This window comes from Hypanus sabinus, chromosome 8 (genome assembly GCF_030144855.1).
Source record: "Hypanus sabinus isolate sHypSab1 chromosome 8, sHypSab1.hap1, whole genome shotgun sequence".
Lineage (NCBI taxonomy): Eukaryota > Metazoa > Chordata > Chondrichthyes > Myliobatiformes > Dasyatidae > Hypanus > Hypanus sabinus.
This window is the reverse complement of record NC_082713.1, coordinates 38,273,164-38,294,517: the sequence shown is the minus strand read 5'-3', so window position 1 is coordinate 38,294,517 and position 21,354 is coordinate 38,273,164. Positions and strand designations below refer to the sequence as shown.

General features: G+C 40.4%; 1 protein-coding gene across 1 annotated transcript in view; it reads left to right on the top strand.

Moving 5' to 3' along the window:
• The first annotated feature begins 256 nt into the window (after nucleotides 1-256).
• The window catches only part of arhgef9a (Cdc42 guanine nucleotide exchange factor (GEF) 9a), a 295,537-nt gene continuing 274,439 nt past the window's right edge, over nucleotides 257-21,354 (top strand). The window contains exons 1-2 of the mRNA XM_059976966.1: nucleotides 257-588; nucleotides 19,095-20,572. Of these exons, the coding sequence (XP_059832949.1) occupies nucleotides 19,199-20,572 (1,374 nt within the window). The 5' untranslated portion in view covers nucleotides 257-588; nucleotides 19,095-19,198. The remainder of the gene's footprint in view (nucleotides 589-19,094; nucleotides 20,573-21,354) is intronic.

Sequence of the window (21,354 nt, the reverse complement as noted above, 5' to 3'; positions counted from 1 at the left end):
TGCAAGGCATTTATAAAATTGCAAATCGCTGAGCCTTAACAAACAAGAGCAATTTTGCAATGCTTTTTAAACACCATACTTTTAGTTTTATGCAATTTAGAGATTAGTTTTGAGTTGAAGCAGTGGCTATTCAGTAATTATAGGAAGATCTGTTCTGACATTAATTGCATAGCCTCGGGGGGGGGGGGGGGGAACCGTAATTAGGCCGATCATTACTTTCTGCTGCCTGTGAAAGCCTGTGTGAACAGCCAGAGCCAAGGGATGTACCCTGTACAAAATGAGGTGGAAGCTGAATTTGATTTGTACTGGTTGAAGGCTTAATCATATTGTGGATTTATTATATTTACGGAACGACCTCTTGTAAACTCAGTTCCTGTAAATACGTGGAACAAGTATGGGTGGAAATAAGTTGAAGAGTTAGGGAAAAGAAAATCACTTTTCATCCTATATGCAGTCTCAGGAATAACACTCATTTGGTTGGATATGAGATGATCTTTGTTGGAATGAGCAATGTTTCTCCTTTTGTAAATGGCATTGGAGAAGACGATATTTTTAAGCAACAAGACCGCTGCTCCTGGACTCATTTGGGTAAGTCATATAATAATGAGTTTGGCTTTAGTTGAATAATGAAGGTGCCTGAAGTTGCATGATTCCTAATGGTGTTATGATTTTGAGATGTATTTACCTCATGATTAGTTTTAAAAGGAACCAGAAATAGTTCAATTGGTCACATTGTAATTTGAAAATATTGCTAGTCTGCCTAAAATGTGAGTTTCAGGCACAAAAAATTGTACCAGTATTTATTCCAGTGTAAAACCATGAATAAATAATAATATTTATAAACTCTCCAAATTTAAATGCTCTAGATCATTTTGAAAGAAAATGCACAGGGTTTATTGTGATCATAAAGCTTCCATCCAGTTTTGGAATGTTCCTCTTAGGATTGCAGTTTCGGTTCGTCAGCTGTTATTCAACTATATTTATTAATTTTGTTGTCTCCGCAATGGATCAGTGGTCGGACTTCCACCTCCAAACCAGAAGGCTGTGGGTTCAAGTCTCTGTTCAGAGACTTGAGCACAATATTCTAGGCATATATAGTATTCCAGAGTGTCAGTGACCAAAGCACTATCTTTAATTGAGAACTCGCCTACCCTCACAATATGATGCAGAAGATTGCATGGTATGGCTTTGAAGAGGAATGGGGGAAGTATAGACAGGGTCCTGGCCAATATTCATCCCTCTACCGACAATAGTAAAACTGATTTTCTAGTCACTATCGCAAAGTTGTTCCTAGAAAACTTGTTATGAGCCAGTTTTCCGACATTACAATGATAATTACACTACTTCATTTACCATAAAATATTTCGGTGCACATTGAGAATGCTTAAGTATTTTTATTTAATAGCTTTTAATTTAGGTGTTGTAAACAAACTTTAAGCCTTACATCAAAGAAACAAATTTATTTAATGAAAAGCAGCAGTTTGCACATATGGAGTATCCCACGTTTGATTTCCTGACTCTGTTAGCTTAGTTATCTGCCATCTTAGAGTGGGTTAAAGGATCTGAAGGTTTACAATCATGATAGCATGCACTAGATAAAAGAGACGAGTTAAGACAAAGAAAACGTGATGCCAGTAAACTTGACAGTTGAGGAATTAGAGAATTGGAAACAAATGACAGGGACAAAATACATTTTAATTTGGAATATCTTAATCCAAAATAAGAAATATTAAAAGAGATTCATGCCTGACATTTCCAGTGAGCTGACAGAGTAAGTTGAAAGTTGTGTAAATAAGGAGACATTCAACAAAGTAATGGCTGATTAAGATGATAACTAAGAAAACGGTGGCACAGTTGCAAAATTGGCTGTGGTAGGAAGTAATGTAGAGGGGAGGATGTTTATCAGATTGTGAAGTGATTTGCTAAGATGTTCCGAAAGCGTCCAGTATGTTTTGCAATTTTTATTCATGACCTAAACTTGGACGCAGAAAGCAGTACTTGGGGCATATTTGGCAAAGAGCTGGAACGAGGATGACATAGACAGCAAGATAAAATAAATAGAAACAAGACTTTAATATGGTACACACAATGGCCTAGAAATGGCATGGTTTTGGAACGTGTAAGTGAAGACAGAATTCTTGTTACCCATAGTTACAAATTCTTAAGGATGGTGGAGCAAATGATGAAGTAGGTAAAAAGCAAATGGTTGCTTCCATTACCGATCACTAAATAGTGATCACATAGTAACGTTATTAATTAGTAATCTCTGAAGATTTGGTTAGGCCTCATCTGGAGTATTGTGTAATATTCATAGCTCCATACATTGGGATAAATGTAAACACTTTAGAATGGTTCACTTGAGTATTAACTTCACTTATACAGAAAAACTGTAAAGTCACAACTGGAGTGAAAAAGGATAAAAAACATTTTCAAGATGATGAAATACTCTGATAAGCATTCTTGAGAAAAATTACTTCCTTTGGCATGTGGGTCAATAGTTGATCTTTATCACTTAGAAATTCAGTATTTTGCATTTTCTATAGTAGAAAGACCATTAAATTGCAGGACATTGGAACAGAATTAAGCCATTCAGCCCATCAGTTTCTCCATCATTTTATCATGGCTGATCCATTTCCCTCCCAACCCCATTCTCCTATCTTTGCCCTACAACCTTTCAAGCCCTGACTAATCAAGAACCTATCAAACTCCACCTTTAATACACACAGTGATCTGGCCTCTACAGGCACCTGTGGCAATCAATTCCCCAGATTCACCACCGTTTGGCTAAAGAAATTCCTCCTCATCTCTGTTCTAAATGGACATCCCTCTATTTTGGTGCTCTGCCCTCTGTTCCTAGGCTTCCCCACCAAAGGAAACATCCTCTTCACATCCAGTCTCTGTAGTCCTTTCAATATTTGATAGGTTTCAATGAGCTCCTCCCTCATTCTTCTAAATTCCAGCAATTACAGGCCCAGAGCCTTCAATCACTGCTCACATGATAAACCTTTCATTCTTAGAATCATTCTCATAAACCTCCTCGGATCCCTCTCCAATCTCAGCACATCCTTTCTTAGGTAATTGGCTCAAACTGCTCTCAATACTCCAAGTGAGGCCTTTCCAGTGCCTCATACAGCCTCAGTATTACATCCTTGCTTTTATATACTTGTCCTCTTGAAATGAGTGTTAACACTGCGTTCACCTTCCTCATCACTGATTCAAACTGCAAATTAACCTTTAGGGAATCCTGTGTTAGGACTCCCAAAACCCTTTGCAGCTAGGATTTATGAATTTTCTCACCTGCTTGGTAAATTGTCGATGCTTTTATTTCTTCTACTAAAGTGCATGACCATGCACTTCCCAACACTATATTCCATCTGCCACCTCATTGCCCATTCTCTGAATCTATCTAAGTCTTTCTGCCATGTCCCGGCTTCTTCAGCACTACCCGCCCCTCTATCTATCTTCATATCATCCACAAACTTGGCACAAAGCCATCAATTCCATCATCCAAATTACTGACATACAAGTAAAAAGAAGCAATCCCAACATGGACCCCTTTGGAACATCACTAGTCACTGACAGCCAATCTGAAAAGGATCCCTTTATTTCTACTCTTTAGCACCTGCCATTCAGCTAATGCTCTATTCATGCTCGTGTCTTTCCTGTAATATCCTGGGCTCTTATCTTATTTCACAATCTCATTAGCAGAACCTTGAAAATGCAAGTACATAACATCCACCAATTCACCTTTGTCTACCCTGCTTCTTATTTCCTCAAAGAATTTCAACAGATTTTTCAGGCAAGACTTTCCCTTAAGGAAACCATGCTAACTTTGTTCTATTTTGTCATGTGCTTCCAAGTACCCTGAAACCACATCCTTAACAACCAACTCCAACATCTTCCCAACCAATGAGTTCAGGCTAACTAGCCTATAATTCCCTTTCTTCTGCCTCCCTCACTTCTTGTAGAGCAGAGTGACTTTTACAACTCTCCATTCCTCTGGAACCATGAAAGATTATTACTATTCCCTCCACAATCTCTTCAGCTACCTCTTTTTAGAACCCTAGGGTTAGTCCATCAGGTCCAGGTGACTTATCTACCTTCAGACCTTTCAGTTTCCCAAGCACCATCACCCTAGTAATAGCAACTGCATTCACTTCTTTCCCTTGACAACCTTGAACTTTCGGCATACTACTAGTGTCTTGAAAAGTGAAGACCGATTCAGTTTGCCTGCCATTTCCTTGTAATCCATTATTACCTGTCCAGCATCATTTTCCAATTGTGCAATATATACTCTCACCTCTCTTTTACTCCTTACATTTCTGAAAAAGCTTTTGATATTATTGGCTAGCTTACCTTCAAATTTCATCTTTCCCCCATTATGGTTTTTTCAGTAGCCTTCTGATGGTTTAAAGAAATAACAATCCTCTAACTTCGCACTAATTTTTGCTCTATTATATGTTCTCTCTTTTGATTTTTTTTTTGGCTTTGATTTCCCTTGTTGTCTATGATTGCATTATCCCACTTCTACAATTCTTCCTCTTCTTTGGGATGTATTATTGATGTGCCCTCCAAATTACTTCCAGAAACTCCAGCCATTGCTGCTCTGCTGTCACCCCTACTATGTCACCTTCCAGTCAACTTTGACCAACTCCTCGCTCATGTCTCTGTAATTCCTTTCACTCCACTGTAATACTGTCACATCTGACTTTAGCTTCTCCCTCTCAAATTACAGGGTGAATCCTAACATATTATGATCACTATTTCTTTAGGGTTCCATTACCTTAAGCCCCCTAATCATATCTAGTTCATTACACAACACCCAATCAAGAATTGCTGATCCCCTAGTGGGCTCAACCACAAGCTGCTCCGAAAAGCCATCTCGGAGGCATTCCACAAATTCCTTCTCTTGGGATCCAGCATCAGCTTGTTTTTCCCAATATATTTGCATATGGAAATCCACCATGACTAACATAACATTGCTTTTTTGACATGCATTTTCCATCTCTCGCTCTAATTTGTGGACTACTGCCAATAAATAACTCCCATTGGGGTCTTCTTACCTTTGCAGTCTCTTAACTCTATCCACAATGATTGTACATGTTCCAATCCTCTATTACCTCTTTCTAACAATTTGATTTAATTTTTACCAGCAGAGCCACTCTTCCCCTGCCCACCTGCTTGTCTTTTTTGAGAGATTGTGTATTCTTGTATATTAAGCTCTCAACTATGATTGTCTTTCAGCCACGACTCTGTGATACCCACATTGACACAACTGCCAATCTCTAATTGTGCTACAAGATCATCTACCTTATTTTGTATTCTACATGCATTCAAACATAACACTTTCAGTCCTGTCACCCTTTTCAATTCGGCCCCCTTTTCCATTGCGACCCATCGCATTGACTGAAATTTTGCCCTATCATCTGCATGTCCCTCCTTACAGGCTCATGATACACTACCTCTGCTTGTAACACTATCCTCAGCCCTATCACTCCAGTTTCCATCCTTTACCATTAGTTTAATCCCTCCCCAACAACTCCAGCAAACTTATCCTCAAAAATATTGGTCCTCCTCGGATTCAGGTGTAGTCTGTCCCTTTTGTACAGGTCATATCTTCTCCAGAAAAGATCCCAATGATTTATAAACCTGAAACCCTGCTCCCTGCCCCAGTTCCTCAGCCATGCATTCATCTGACTATCCTTGCCTTCATTGGTGCGTGGCATAGGCAGGTGTCCAGAGATTATTACCCCGGAGGTCCTGCTTATCAGCTTGCCACCTAGCTCTCTAAATTCTCTCTTTCGGATCTGCTCTCTTTTCCTTCATATGTCATTGGTTCCAATATATACCAAGACATCTGTCTGCTTATCCTCCCCATTTAGAATGTGAAAACAATCCAAGACATCTTTGACCCTGGCACCTGGGAGGCAAAATACCATTTCAGTCTCTCTGTTGCATCCATAGACTTTCCAATCTACTTCCTGAACTATGGAATCTCCTACCTCCACTGGCCCCCTTCCCTTCTGAGCCACAGCACGAGACTCAGTGCCAGAGACCCGGTCGCTGTGTCTCCTCTGCCCCCCCCCCCACCCTGGGTAGAAAGTATACTTACTTCAGGGGCCAGGTGTGGGGGAGTGGGGAGGATGTGAGCAATGGCTGAGGTCATCAGAAATCAGGATTGGTGCTCAGATATTCAAATAACTGAGTCCAGTTCCTGTGGTGGTATTTAGATCTACTGCCCTGGGATCACACCGTGTTGATAATTTTGGTACAATACTAGTATAATGTGATTTAACTACACAATGCTGATCTTGTTGGAAGAATACTGATGCAATCTTCATGCATTTCTCCAAAAAGAGCCTTCCTTGGAACAGGACGTCATGCTTTGTGTCACGGAGGTAGAAACTGTACCAGGCATGTAAGAGCGGAGTGGGCTGAGAAGTTCCCGATTGATTTTCTCAAGTGTTACAAAGGAACACTCTGCATTTGCCAATTTCTAGGTGCATAACATTGGAAAAGTGCAGCATTACATGACTGAATACAAATGACTGAGAAAGAGAAATTATTTTATTTGAAGAATTGTTTAGATTTGAATATTGTACCGAAAGATAAATTTGAAAATGAGTTGGGAAGATGCCAGTACAGCTAGTGGATCCTCCATCACACATAATTTCCATTTAAAAATCTCATGCAGGCATGATGAGCTGAATGGCCTTCTGTGCTAAAAGTTTTTGTTTCTGTGATAGACCAAAGGGGAATCAGTGAATTAAAAAAATATGGTAGAGCTCAGAGTGAGCTGGAATTGATGTGTAGATTTAGCCATGGTCTTATTGCATTAGAGTCATACAGCACAGAAAAAGGCCCTGTGGCCCATTCAGTCTGTGCCAAACTGTAATATGTCTATTCCCAATAACCTGCACTTGGACCATGGCCTTCCATACCCCTCTCATCCCTGTACAGTACTTATCCAGACTTGCCTTAAATGTTGCAATTGAACCCACATCCATCCCTTCTGCTGGTAGTTTGCTCCACACTCGTACTACCCTCTGAGTAATGAAATTCCCTCTTATGTTCCCTTAAACATTTCACCTTTCACCCCTAATCTATGACCTCTAGTTCTTGTCCTACCCAAGCTCAGTGGAAAAATCCTGCTGGCATTTACACAATCTATACCCCTCATAATTTTGCATACATCTATCAAATCAACTCACATTTCCCTACACTCCAGGGAATAAATTCCTAACCTATTCAACCCTTCCCTATAACTCAAGTCATCAAGCCCCAGCAACATCCTTGCAAGCTTTCTCTGTACTCTTTCAATCTTATTGATATTTTTCCTATAGGTAGTTGACCCGAAATGTGCATAATACTCCAAATTTGGCCTCACCAAAGTCAGCATAATATCCCAGACTCCTGAACTCAATACTTTGATTTATGAAGGCCAATGTGCCAAGAGCTTTCTTTATGACCCTAGCTACCTGTGATGCTACTTCCAAGCAATTATGGATCTGTATTCCCAAATCCTTCTGTTCTATTGCACACCTTACTGCCCTGCTATTCACTGTATTAGTCCTACTCTGGTTTGTCCTCCCATGTCAGTCCTACCTTGGTTTGTCTACTCTATTGTCCTACCATGGTTCGTGTGTGTGTGTTTTAGGAGGAGGATTGTGGCGGGTCTTAAGTATAAGGATGCAATTGTAAATACAAAGCAGGGCTGGATGGTGTGAGTGACATCTACCTACATTGTACTTCTATGTTTAATTAAATTATTTTCTAACAATAGAAGAAAACCATCACATACCGATATTCTAATATTGAACTGCCCTTTCCACATTTGTACACTAAATTCCAGGCCAATACTTGTGACAGGCTCTTATTACTTCTCCCCTTTTGTTGTTTGTCTAGTGCATTTCAGAGAATCCACTCGATGCACTGATATTTATTAAAGTTTATTGATTGAACAAAATATTCTCAGGGTATAGTAGAAAAATTTGACCTTTCTGGACTCCATATTTACATAAAGAGAACAAATTAAGAACATATTGATTTTCTCTGCCTTTTAGTTTTGTGGATAGTATGCCGGCTTTATAAAGGTTAAATGAACAGCATTACCCACTTGGGCATGATTCAATCATTTTGTTGGACAATTTAGATTTCTGTTGGTAGTAAAAATAAGTTTGAAACCATATGAAGTCCTTATTTGTAATGGTATGATAGTCCAGTAATTAGACCTCCAGACTGCTAAATCTCTTGAGCTTGATATTTTACTGTTTAATTTCATAAGATCTTTGAATTAAATTATGTCCTATAATTTATTCCATGCTGTTAATATACTTCTTACATTGCTGCTAGCACAACAGTATTTCATCTATTCACATGACACTGACTGTGAACTATTTTCTGATAATTATCAATACCAAGTACAAGGAACTCCACACAGAAGTGAAAATTATAAAATCTATTTAGAGTTTAAATAGAAAAGAAATGTTGGGATGAGTTCGTAGAAGGTTCCAAAAACTGGGAAGAAAATGGACAAATCTAACCAAACAAATGTCAATTTCACTAAATTCAGATTCATATACCACAATACACAAGTTCAAAATTAGGTTTTGAGCAGTGTGAAGGAAATTGTGGATAATTCAATTACAGAATAAACTACCAGAGACCACAGTTAAATTGACCTTTATGAATGGGTTCAAAAACACTGGATGAAGATTTGAAGAAAATTGATGGGAGAAATATATTCAGAAAGATCTTGGCCCAAAATATTGACTCTTTATTCATTTCCATAGATGCTGCCTGACCGGCTGAGTTTCTCTACCATTTTGTGTAGATTTCCAGCATCTGCAGAAACTCTTGTGTTAGGTGTTTCTTGAGTGTCCTGCACATAGTTGTTTCACCATTAGTGATTTTGATTTCTACTGGCCACAGACGCAAATACTGGAATACCTTCCTAAACTTCTCTGCCTCCTTATCTACCATTACTTCTGAAGGACACTCATTAAAACCAAACTCTTTAACCAAGCTTTTCATCTTCTGTCAATAGACATTTTTAAGTAGCTTAGTGTCAATGTCTTATCTGATAACACTAACTGTGTAAAGTGTGCAATATAAATGGAAGATGCTGCTGTTGCTGTCTTTTGTTTGACTCTAGACGTTCCTTCAGATTTCCTCTGAATTTTTAATAATTGTCTTGATTCATTTGTTGTCCTGAAAGTTGATTGATTGACAAAGGCTACAGAACTTAAAGGTAAGAAGTTTAAAAGGGAAGCATCATCATTCGAAGCAGAGCCAAAAATCAGCTTTGCTAAGGTAGCACGGTAGCATAACTGTTAGTGTAACAGTTATGATCAGGGTTCAAATCCCACTGCTGTCTGTAAGGAGTCTGTTCGTTCTCCTCATGATAGAAAGGTGCAGAGAGAAGGATGATGGGATCACTGAATGGGAAGTGGCTAGTTTGTGGGATAGTGACATTGTAAGCTCTGTTCTGGAATAAAGGGTGCTAGCAGAGCTTAAAACTAATGTGTAGGCTCATCCCTGTATGTCTTGCATCTGTCGTGTTAGATTTCATCACCTGACTGCATATATAAGCTTGGCAAGTCTAACAATCTAAATTAAATCTGCAGAGCGCAACTCAGAAGAGGTCCATTTGACCACAGGTTTGTGAAGAAACAAAAATAAATAGTCTTCTGCTCTGAGACCATGACTCTTGTCTTCCAGTGATCCCTAGCCCATTGAAGATTCATTTCAATGCCAATGGCCTATCATGCTTTTACTTAATAGCTCGGGGCTTTCTATTGGGAATTCTGGCCCATTGAGTCTGCATTGGGTGTCTACTAGGTCAGACCAGTTTCTAATCTGACTCCATGGTTCAGCTGGAGCTGCTTCTTCTCAGGGCTACATGTTCCATGATGCTCATGTATGTAAACAGTGCTATTGCTTTTGATTTCACAGTTTTTGATTGGGACTGAGATCCTTCTTCAGGACTGGAAAGGAAGGGGGAAGGCACCAGAATAAAAAAGTGTGAGGAGGGGAAGAAGGATAGTTAGAAGGAGATAGGTGAAGCCAGGTGGGTGGGAAAAGTAAAGAGCTGAAGATGAAGTAGTCAAATAAGAGGGGAGAATAGACTATAGAGGAAAGAGAAGGAGCAGAGGCACCAGGACGAGGTGACAGACAGGTAGAAGAGAAGTAAGAGGCCAGAGTTGGGAATAGGAAAAGAGGGGCAGCGAGGGTTTTTTTTACCAGAAGAAAAAAATTAATATTCATGCCAACAGGTTGGAGGCTACCCAGATGGAATATAAGATGAAATCTGGAGAACTCTCAACCACTATCACCAAAATCATAGTTCCCTTACCATGCACTGCCTCCTACCCAAAATTAATAAAAGTGTCTGTCTGGGTAGGCCCATTGTCTTTGCCTGCTCCTGCCCCACTGAACTCATGTCTTCAAACCTCAACTCCATCTTATCTCCTTTGGTTCAGTCCCTTCCCACCTATATCCATGACCCTGCTAAAGCTCTAGATCTCCGCACTAACTTTCAATACCCTGGCCCTGACCACCTCATTTTCACCTTGGATGTCAGTCCCTATACACTTTTATCCCCCATCAAGAAGGCTTTAAAGCACACTGCTTCTTTTTGAATAAAAGAGCCAACTAGTTCTCTTCCACCAGCACCTTCTTCCATCTGTGAGAACAAGATCTGACCTTTAACAATTTCTCCTTCAGCTCCTCCCACTGTCTCCAGACTTGAGGTGTAGCCATGGGCATCTGCATAGGCCCCAGCTATGCCTGCCTTTTTGTTGGCTACTTAGAACAGTCTATGTTCCAAGCCTTCTCCAGTAATGCTCCTCAAATATTCCCCCACTACATTGACAACTACATTGGTGCTGATACATGCACCCATGATAAGCTAGTCAATTTCATCAACTTTGCCTCTACCTTCCACCCTGCCCTTAAATTTACTTTGTCCATTTTTGACACCTCCTTCCTCTTTTTTGATCTCTCTGTTTTCATCTTTAAAGACAAACTGTGGACCAACATCTTTTATAAACCTACTGATTCCCATAGCTATCTTGACTACACCTCCTCCCATCCTGCCTTCTGTAAAAATGCTATTTCTTTTTTCTCAGTTCCTTCATCTCTGCCACGTCTGTTCCCAGAATGAGGCTTTCCTTTTCAGGACATCAGAGGCGTCCTTCTTCAAAGAATGGAGTTTCCCTTCCCCCACCATTGATGCCGCCTTCATCTGCATCTTCTCCATTTCCCAAATATCCATGCTCATTCTATCTACCCGCCGCCTTAACAGTAATAGAGTTCCTTTTGTCCTTACCTACCACCTCAAATGGCAACTTGTGCCGTTTCCAAAGGGATCCTACCACCAATACATCTTTACCCTCTCTCCACTCTCTGTTTTCTGCAATTCCCTTGTCCATACATCCCTTCCCACTAATCTCCCTCCCAGCTACAAGCAGCCAAAGTGTTACACCTGCCCATTCACCTCCTCCCTCACCTCCATTCAGGTCCCCAAACAGTCCATCCAGGTGAGGGAACACTTCACCTGCCAATCTGCTGGAATTGTCTATTGTATCCGGAATCCCAATGTGGAGAGGCCTGTTGTAAATCGGGGGACTGCTTTGTTGAGCACCTCTGCTCCGTTCACCAAAAAGAGAAATTTTCTGGTGGCCCTACATTTTAATTCCCATTCCCATTCCAGTTCCAACATGTCAGGCCATGGCTTCCTCTTTTGTCAGGATGAGTCCACCCTCAGGGTGGAGGAGCAGCTCCTGATATTCCATTTGGATAGCCTCCAACCTGATGGCATGAATATCAATTTCTCCTTCTGGTAAAAATAATTTTCCTTCTCCTCTCTTCTTCTGTTCCCCACTCTGGCCTCTTACCTCTTTCCTACCTGCCTATCACTTCCTCCTGGTGCCCCTCTTCCTTCCCTTTCTCCTACTGTCTACTCTTTTCTCCTATCAGATTCCTTCATCTTCAGCCCTTTACCATTCCCATCCACCTGGCTTCATATATCACCTTACACAGATGAATAGAAACATAGAAAATAGGTGCAGGAGTAGGCCATTTGGCCCTTCGAGCCTGCACCGCCATTCAGTATGATCATGGTTGATCATCCAACTCAGAACCCTGTACCTGCTTTCTCTCCATATCCCTGATCCCTTTCGCCACAAGGGCCATATCTAACTTCCTCTTAAATATAGCCAATGAACCGGCTTCAACTGTTTCCTGTGGCAGAGAATTCCACAGATTCACCACTCTCTGTGTGAAGAAGTTTTTCCTCATCTCGGTCCTAAAAGGCTTCCCCTTTATCCTTAAACTGTGACCCCTTGTTCTGGACTTCCCCAACATCGGAAACAATCTTCCTGCATCTAGCCTGTCCAATCCCTTTAGAATTTTATACGTTTCAATAAGATCCCCCCTCAATCTTCTAAATTCCAGTGAGTATAAGCCTTATAGCCTTCCAGTGAGTATCACCTTATAGTTATCTTTCTTCCCTACCCTCCTCATTTTTATTCTGGCACTTTCGCCCTTCCTTTCCAGTCCTGAAGAAGGGTTTGGTCTGAAACATCGACTGTTTGTTCAGATTTATGGATGTTGCCTGACCTGCTGTGTTCCACCAGGATTTTGTGCATGTTGCTTAGTATTCATCAATGTTCATTTGCATTTTCTTGGCACTGGCTAATTGGATAGGGTTTGTTCATGACCCTAAGAGCATGAAGCAAATTGAAATGTACGCTGAACCACGAAAAATAATTCAGTGCAGAGTTGGGTTGAGTCTGATTTTCCACAGTGCACATTGATTTTTGCAGTTGTGCTAGAATTGTCGGAACAGTACTTTCCATTGCAAGGCAGAAGAAAATTAATCTTCTATGATCCAGCTGTCAGTCTACTATTTTTTTAACAAGAGATGGTCAAATACATTTTCTTTTGTCTAGTCTACAAACCCATAAAAAACCTGACTTAATTCCATTTGACATTGCTCATTCATTTTAAACATCTGAATGAACTGAACGCACCATCTCTTCATCAATGCATTGTGATTTTGTGAAGAGCACTGATGTTCAAAAAATATGACTAGACAGGCTTTTAAAATATAAAAACAATTAGTTCATGGTGCATTCAGTATAAAAAAGACTTCTTCTCAGTTGTTGGGTCTGAGCTTGGTTTATAGTAGTCTTCGTACTGTAATGACTACCAGAAAGGAAAGCCCTAGACACAAGTTTAAGTGTAGCACTGGGAGATGGCTAACAGCTCCAGTGATTGGAACTGGAAGAATAAGCCACATCCCTTCTCCTGAGAAATCTGGGAATTCTTGCCAGGATTTTGATATATGTCCATCAGGTGAAAGATGCACTAATTTGAAAAGACTTTCATGCCCTCCAGCTAGAACATATGAAAAGTGATAATTGATAAATTAATGGAATGTTTCCATGGAACTCTGTAAAGATCAGTGTCCATGGAGAGGAGTTAAGTGATGTGAGAAAACTGTAGAAAAAATAGATATCTAGCAGTTGTGATGAAGGAGAGAAATAATCCACAGCTTCAGATTGTTTAGATTCATATGACATATATTCACTGTTTCAGAATCTTGAATATCTGTGTTAAAACGACAACAGCTGGATGGCTCTTTCAGAAAGCTACCTTAGGCAAATGGGTAATAGAGTCATGGAGTCATAAAGAGGTACAGCAGGGGAAGAAGGCCCTTCAGAGCCCATGCCGATTATCAAGCACCGTTTTTCACTATTCCTATAATAGTCTCTTTTTACTGTTTCCGTATCGCCACAGTGTCCCCAAGATACTACCACCCACCTATGCTCATGGTAAGTTACATGGCGAGTTGCCTTATTATGCTGCAACAGGAAGAAATGGAAAACTTCGCACAAACAACTTAGGATTGTTTAGGATTGAACCTGTTGTTGGAGCTACTTTCTGGTCAATGAGTTCTGATAAACCCTTATTTAGGGTGGCATTCTTAATTTGAGGAGTCACTGGATTGAGAAGCTGGTCATATTTTTTAGTTTCTCTAGTACAGTGGCACTACAATCAACTGTAATCTTAATAAAAATATTTTGCTTTGATTGTGTTTTGAACTGTTATCAATGCTGATCAAACAAGTAGGAAAGATACTGGGGAAAATGCTGGGGTACAGGATTAATGACTATTTGGAAAGGCAGGGACTGATCAGAGAAAGCCATTGTGGAGTGGGAAACATTGTCTGACAAATCTGACCTTTTTTTGAGAAGGTAGCAGTGTGTATTATTGCAGGCAGTGCAAAGTATACGGTTTACATGGATTTTTGTAAGGTCTTCAAAAAAAGTCCCATGTGGGAGATGCTTCAAATGATTAGGGCTAATGGAATCCAGGGTAATTTAGTAAATTGGATCAAAGCTAGCTTGGCAACAGTAAACAGAGGGTGATTGTAGAGGGCTGTTTTGTGATCAGATTTCTGTGACTACTACATTCACAGGGATCTTTGCTGGGACACTATGTGGATATAGGAGGAATGATCTGTAAATTCATAGATGTCACATAGATTGATGGAGTTTTTGATAGTGTGGTATCATTATGTTGGTGAAGTGGACTGAGAAATGCCAGATTGTTTAATCCTAATAAATGAGGTGATGCATTTTGGGAATATTAATGAAACTTAGACATATCCCATGAATGCTAAGATCAGATAGAACAGTGAGATACAGAAGTTCCTTGGTGTGCAAGCCCAAATATTCTTGAAGGTGGTGGTGCAACCTGATGATATGGTTAAGAACACACATGAGATGCTGGTCAGGGATGGAGTTCTTCAGTTATGAGGAGAATCTGGAGAGGCTAATTCTGTTTTCCATGGAGAGGAAGAGATCAAAATGAGGACACGGTAAGGTATATTGTAAGAATTACTTTCTCCCTTTTCAGAGATTTTTAAAACAAGAGGACATGGATTTACAGAAAATATTAAGGCATGGGGCGGGGGTGGGGGTGGGGGATGCTTTCTCAGCCAAAGAGTGGTGAGAACCAGGAATGCAGAAGTGTTTAGATCAGCATTTAAAGTGCCTTGGCCTAAATGGCTATGGGCCAAGTGCTGGAAGATGGAATTAATATTGAATGGTTCCCACTGGTCAGTGTGGATTGTGGGAATCAGATTAACTGTTCCATGCTGTATAACTCCATATCTCATAATTGTTGAAATTTCTAGAAGGGAAGTTGTTGAGTGAATGAAATATAGTAATTATCCAGCTCAAATGGCCTTGCATTCATTGCGTTTCATTCCATAAGATCATAAGACATAGAAGCAGTATTCGGCCATTCAGCCCACTGAGTCTGCTCCACCATTCCATCATGGCTGATTCGAGACATAGCCTCAAGGTTCAGGGGAGTAGATTTGGGACAGAGATGAGGAGGAACTGCTTGTCCCAGAGAGTGGTGAATCTGTGGAATACCCTGCTCAATGAAGCAGTGGAGGCTACCTCAGTAAATATATTTAAAACAAGACTGGATAGATTTTTGCATAGTAGGGGAATTAAGGGTTATAGGGAAAAGACAGGTAGGTGGAGATGAGTCCATGGCCAGATCAGCCATGATCTTATTGAGGCTCAACAGGCCAGATGGTCTACTCCTGTTCCTATTTCTTATGTTCTTATTTGTTATCCCTCACAAGTATATCCAAGGACTTGGCCTCCACAGCCATCTGTAGCAATGAATTCCACAGATTCACTAACCTCTGACAAAATAAATTCCTCCTCATCTCTGTTCTAAATGGACATCCCTCTTTTCTGAGATTGTGCCTTTTGGTCCTACCCTTCTCCAGTATAGGAAGCATTCTCACCACATCTACTCTAACTAGGCCTTTCAATATTTGAAAGACCCCCCCCCCCCACCATCATTCTTCTATACCCAGTGAGCACCAACCCAGTGCTATCAAATGCTCTTCACACACTAACCCTTTCATTCTCAAAATCATTCTCGTGAACCTCCTCTGGACCCTCTCCAATGCCTGCACATTTTTTTCTTAGATAAGGGGCCCAAAATTGATCACAATATTCCTAGTGCAGTCTGACTAATGACTTATAAAACCTCAGCATTATATTCCTTACCACCGACTCAACCTCCGTTAGCCTTTAGGGAATCCCGCATGATGACTCCCATGTCCCTTTGCAACTTTGATTTCTGAATTTTCTCCTCATTTAGTAATTAGTCTCTGCCTTTATTCCTTCTACTGAAGTGCATGATAAGATACTTCCCTGCACTATATTCCATTTGCTACTTTGTTGCCCATTCTCCCAATCTGTCTAAGACCTTTTGCAGACTCCCTACTTCCTGATCACTACCTACCACTCCATTTATCTTTGTATTATCTGCAAACTTGGCCACAAAGCCATCAAATTCTTCATACAAAACAGACACATATAATGTTAAAAGAAGGGGTCCCAACACCAACACCTGTGTCACACAACTAGTCACTGGTAGCCAATCAGAAAAGGTCCACTTTATTCCCATTATTTGCCTCCTGCCAGTCAACCAATCTTCTGTCCATGCTAGTACTTTCCTGTAATACAATGGATTCTTATCTTGCTAAGCGGCCTCACCTGTAGAACCTTGTCAAAGGCCTGAAAATCCAAGTAAATGATATCCACTGATTCTTGTCTATCCCCTTGGATTAAAATTCCTCAATGAATTTTAATGGATTTGTAAAGCAATATTTCCCCTTAAGGAAACCATGCTGACTTTGGCCTATTTTATAATGTGCCTCCAATTACCTTGAAATCTCATCCTTAGAACTGCAGTATTCCAACATCATCCTAACCACTGAAGTCAGGCTAACTGGCCTATAATTTCCTTTTATCTGCTTCCCTCCCTTCTTAAAGTGTGGAGTGACATTTGTAATTTTCCAGTCAGCTGGAACGATTCCTGAATCTAGTGATTCTTGAAAGATCATTACAAATGCCTTCACAATCTCTTCAGCCACCTCTTTCAGAACACTGGGGTGTAATCCATCTGCTAGAAATGACTTAACTACTTTCAGGCCTTTTAGCATCCCAAACACCTTCTCCTTAGGCAACTACACTGATTTCTGTCCTGGACTCTCAAATTACTGGCATAGTGCTAGTGACTTACCCAGTGAAGGTTGATGCAAAAAATTATTAAGTTCATCTAGCATTTCTTTGTTGCCCATTACTACCTCTCCAGTGTAGTTTTGCAGTGATCTAATATCTACTCGCACCCCTCCTTTATCCTTTATATATCAGAAAAAAAAAACTTTTGGTATCCTCTTTTGCATCATTGACGAGCATACCTTCATATTTAATCTTTTCCCTCCTTATGCTTTTATTAGTTGCCATCTGTTGTTTTTTTAAAAGCTTTCAACTAATTTTTGCTGTATTCCATCTCTTTTACTTTTATGCTGTCTTTAACATCTCTTGTCAGCTTTGGTTGCATCATCTTCCCTTTGGAATACTTCATCTTTGGGATGTATCTATCCTGCGCCTTCCAAATTGCTCCCAGAATCTTCAGCCACTGTTATCAGTCACTGCTAGTGTCCCCTTCCAATCAACTTCAGCCAGCAACTCTCTCATGTCCCTGTAATTCCCTTTATTCTGCTGGAATAGTGATAAATCTGGCTGTAGTTTCAACCTCCCAAACTGCACGGCGAATTCTGTCATATAATGATCACTGCCTCTTAAGGGGTTCCTTACCATAAGCTCTCTAATCAAATCTAGTTCATATAGAAAACCCAATCCAGAATTGAGTTTCCCCTAGTGGGCTCAACCACAAGCTGTTCTCTCTCTACATCTCTCTATAATCTCTCTACAATTTCTCGCTCTTGGAATCCAGCTCCTTTCTGATTTTCCCAATCTGACAGCACATTGAAATCTCCCTTGACTATTGTAATTCTGCCTTTTTTACATGCCTTTTCTATTGCCCATTGTAGTGTTTACCCCACACCCTGGCTACCGTTCGGAGGCCTATATATAACTCTCATCAGGGATTTTTACCTTTTACAGTTTCTTCACTCTACCCACAAGGATTCTACATCTTCTGATCGTATGTCACCTCTTTCTAAGGGTTTGATTTCATTGTTTTTACCACCAGAACCCCTTCTCTGCCTACCTTCCTGTCCTTTTGATACAATGTGTATCCTTCGAGGTTAAGCTCCCAATTCTGACCTTCTTTCAACCATGAGTCTATTAATCCTGCAACATCATACCCGCCAATCTACAAGATTTGCTACCTTATTCCATATATGGCATGCATTCAAATGTAACACCTTCAGTCCTGTATTCACCACCCTTTTCAACTTAGCCCCCATGCTACACTTCAGCTTATCCCACTGAATGCAGTTTTGCTCTGTCATCTGCCCCTCTTTTCTCACGTTCTCGTTACACACTGCGCCTACTTATATACCAGTGTTGGCGCGTGGCCAAGTGGCTAAGGTGTTCGTCTAGTGATCTGAAGGTTGCTAGTTCGAGCCTTGGTTGAGGCTGCGTGTGCGTCCTTGAGCAAGGCACTTAACCACACATTGCTCTGCGATGACACCGGTGCCACGCTGTATGGGTCCTAATGACCTTTCCTTGGACAACATCAGTGGTGTGAAGAACTGCCGGACTTCCATTAAAAAAAAGATTTGCCCTGGAAACATTCCAAGGCGCAAATCTATGGTCTATCGAGATTAACGGATGCCTACGCTACACTAATATACCACTTACCCCCTCCTCAGCCCTATCAATCTGGTTCCCGGCTCCTTGCCAAATGAGTTTAAGCCCTCCCCAGCAGCTCTAGAAAACCTGTCCCCCTCAGGTTCAGGTGTGATATTCAAGGTCGACATATTATGCAAAACATGCAAAAAGCTGCCAAACATGATTGGCAGCTGGTGACAGAACTTTTCACTGAGTCTTATTTGTTTCAGGTTATGAACACATGAATCAACAATACAGTACTACTTCAGTGTTATGTTAAAATGTCAACTTGGGCGATGAACTCAAATTATCCTGTTGTATAAATGAACATTTCAAAATTATAAATCAACCTTTAGAATAAGTTATCTGTAGTGCAACATTTTAAATCAGTTGTTTGTCTTTATTTTGTAGGCTTTCTGACCTTTTGAAGTACAGAATATTCCCACAATATGATTTGAGAAGTCACCAAAAAAGTCAATAAAATGTGAGGAGTATGATTGAAGAGAAATGAAGCTATGGAAAATGGAACTGAGAACAAAGGGACACCAGACTGCATTGTGAACAGCTCCATTAAGGAGTCTTCTGATGTCTATTGCATTGCAGGGAACAGAAACAAGATGAAGTTCTGTGAATCCAATCCCTACCAGACGAAATTCAGTGACAGTGATGGCAGCAGTGAGGCGGATGAAAAAACCCGAGTGGTTACCTTCTTTAGTTCCCTTTTTAAAAAAACAAGAGCTTTTGGATCTAGAAAAAGGCCACATTCATTGATTGTTTTCAGAGAAAGCTCCAAGCAGAAAACAAAATTATCCTTCTTGGACAGGCTGAAATCATTCAAAAGGTTTAAGTCAATGGAACTCTTCAGGCTCCAATTTACAAGAAATTTAAGACGAAAGACCTCTAAAATCTGGAGTAGAGAGAAGAGAGGCATGCCAAATGGTTCCTCAACATGCAAGCAAACATTAGATGAAGGAACTTTTAGACATACCTATGCAGGGGATCTGCAAGATTTTGACACAGCTGGAGACTCAAACCTAATTACTTGTGCTCTAGAAAATATTAGCATTGAAGAAGAACAGCCAGTTAACAAGAGTTGGAAGAATATACAACAATACTTCAAAAGTTCAAATAGAAAAACGTTTGACCCAAATGTAACAAGTTGTTGTAATACAATAACTATCTTTCCAGAGGATACGAGAAATAAATATACAAAAATCTCACAAGAATATAAAGGGAGCAGAAGAATTGATGTTTTAAATTACTTGAAAAAGATGTCAGGTAAAAAGAAACTTACGGAGAAGACTGCAGGCCACAGCTGCCGAAACTCAGATGGACTAGTAGACTCGGCATCTATCAAACAAGAATACGACCTAAGCTATTCAGAAAAATCAAGCAGGGTAAGAGATAGGAAGCACTTGTTGAAAGCCATTGATTTCAGCAAAGTCATTAAGGTAATCAACAGAGAAAGTAAACAGAACAATTTTATTGACACCTACACACAGTTTGAGGAGACTCCTCAGTCCAGTCCCAGCAATCGTAACCGAGACCTTCCCCCTATCCCGATCATTCCAGAGACTGAAAACGGGAAGGCTATCTCACTGTCACAGACTTCTCTCACCCCAGACTCTGGATTGTGTAACTCCCTTAGCCAATCCAGTCTGTCCGAAAGTCTACAGCTGCATGAAATAACAAGGGCAGAAATTTCTGTACAGCGATGCAATTCCGAACTACTTGACTCCTTCACTCCTATTTCCTCCCTATGCGATGAGTGGAAGATGCCAGAGCTACTGCCGACTTGTCAAACTACATCTGAAGGCATCCACTGTCAAGAGGCTCCAGAGTTCCAGAGTGTGGCTACTGAACCAAAGGCAGAGATTCAGTCAAAGGATGTAAGTGAACTTTCATGGGGATATTCAGCTACCTATTAGGACAAACATGTGACATTGTTTCAGCTTAAATAGATAGTGCAGGGCCTAGAAATTAATTAATGTCCAGAAAGGCATATTAAATGCGTGTGTGTATAGGACAGTGTACATAAATGAACAGGTTCTGTCACACAATTATTGTGTCCATTGTCCAGGGCATTGTGTGTAATAGAACAAGTGTTGCACAATTAAACAAATGGACCTTCATCCAGTTCATCTATCCTGACTATGATGGAATAATGTTATTTGCCTATATTAGCCCCATACCCTTGCACTATCTTCCATTCAAACAGCTGTCCAAATGTCTTTTAAGCACTATAATTGTATCTGCCAGCACCACCTCCTCTGGCAGTTTGTTCCCAACATTCACCACCCTCATCCTGTCTATGTCCCTCATAATTTTGTAAAACACTTTCAGCTACTTGGCTTTATCACTACAGAGGAACTGTAGCAGGGCTGTGGATTGTAGGGGGTGTGGGAGTGCTGGGGATTTTGTTTGGGCTTTGAGCAAGGGTTATGACTGGGTACTAATGGGGCTTTTTAATGTGACGACTAATATCACAAGTAACCAGTTTTGATGTGGGAGAGACACGGAGACCAGTATGTGTGATGAAGAATAAAGATAATTCAAAGAGTACTCTCTGACGGTAGATTAAAACACAAGACTCCATGGTGTCAGATGCTATTAGGCAGTTCCATTTAATTGTGCAGAAGTAAGTTCCCAAACATTTTTAAGTCCTGCTTTT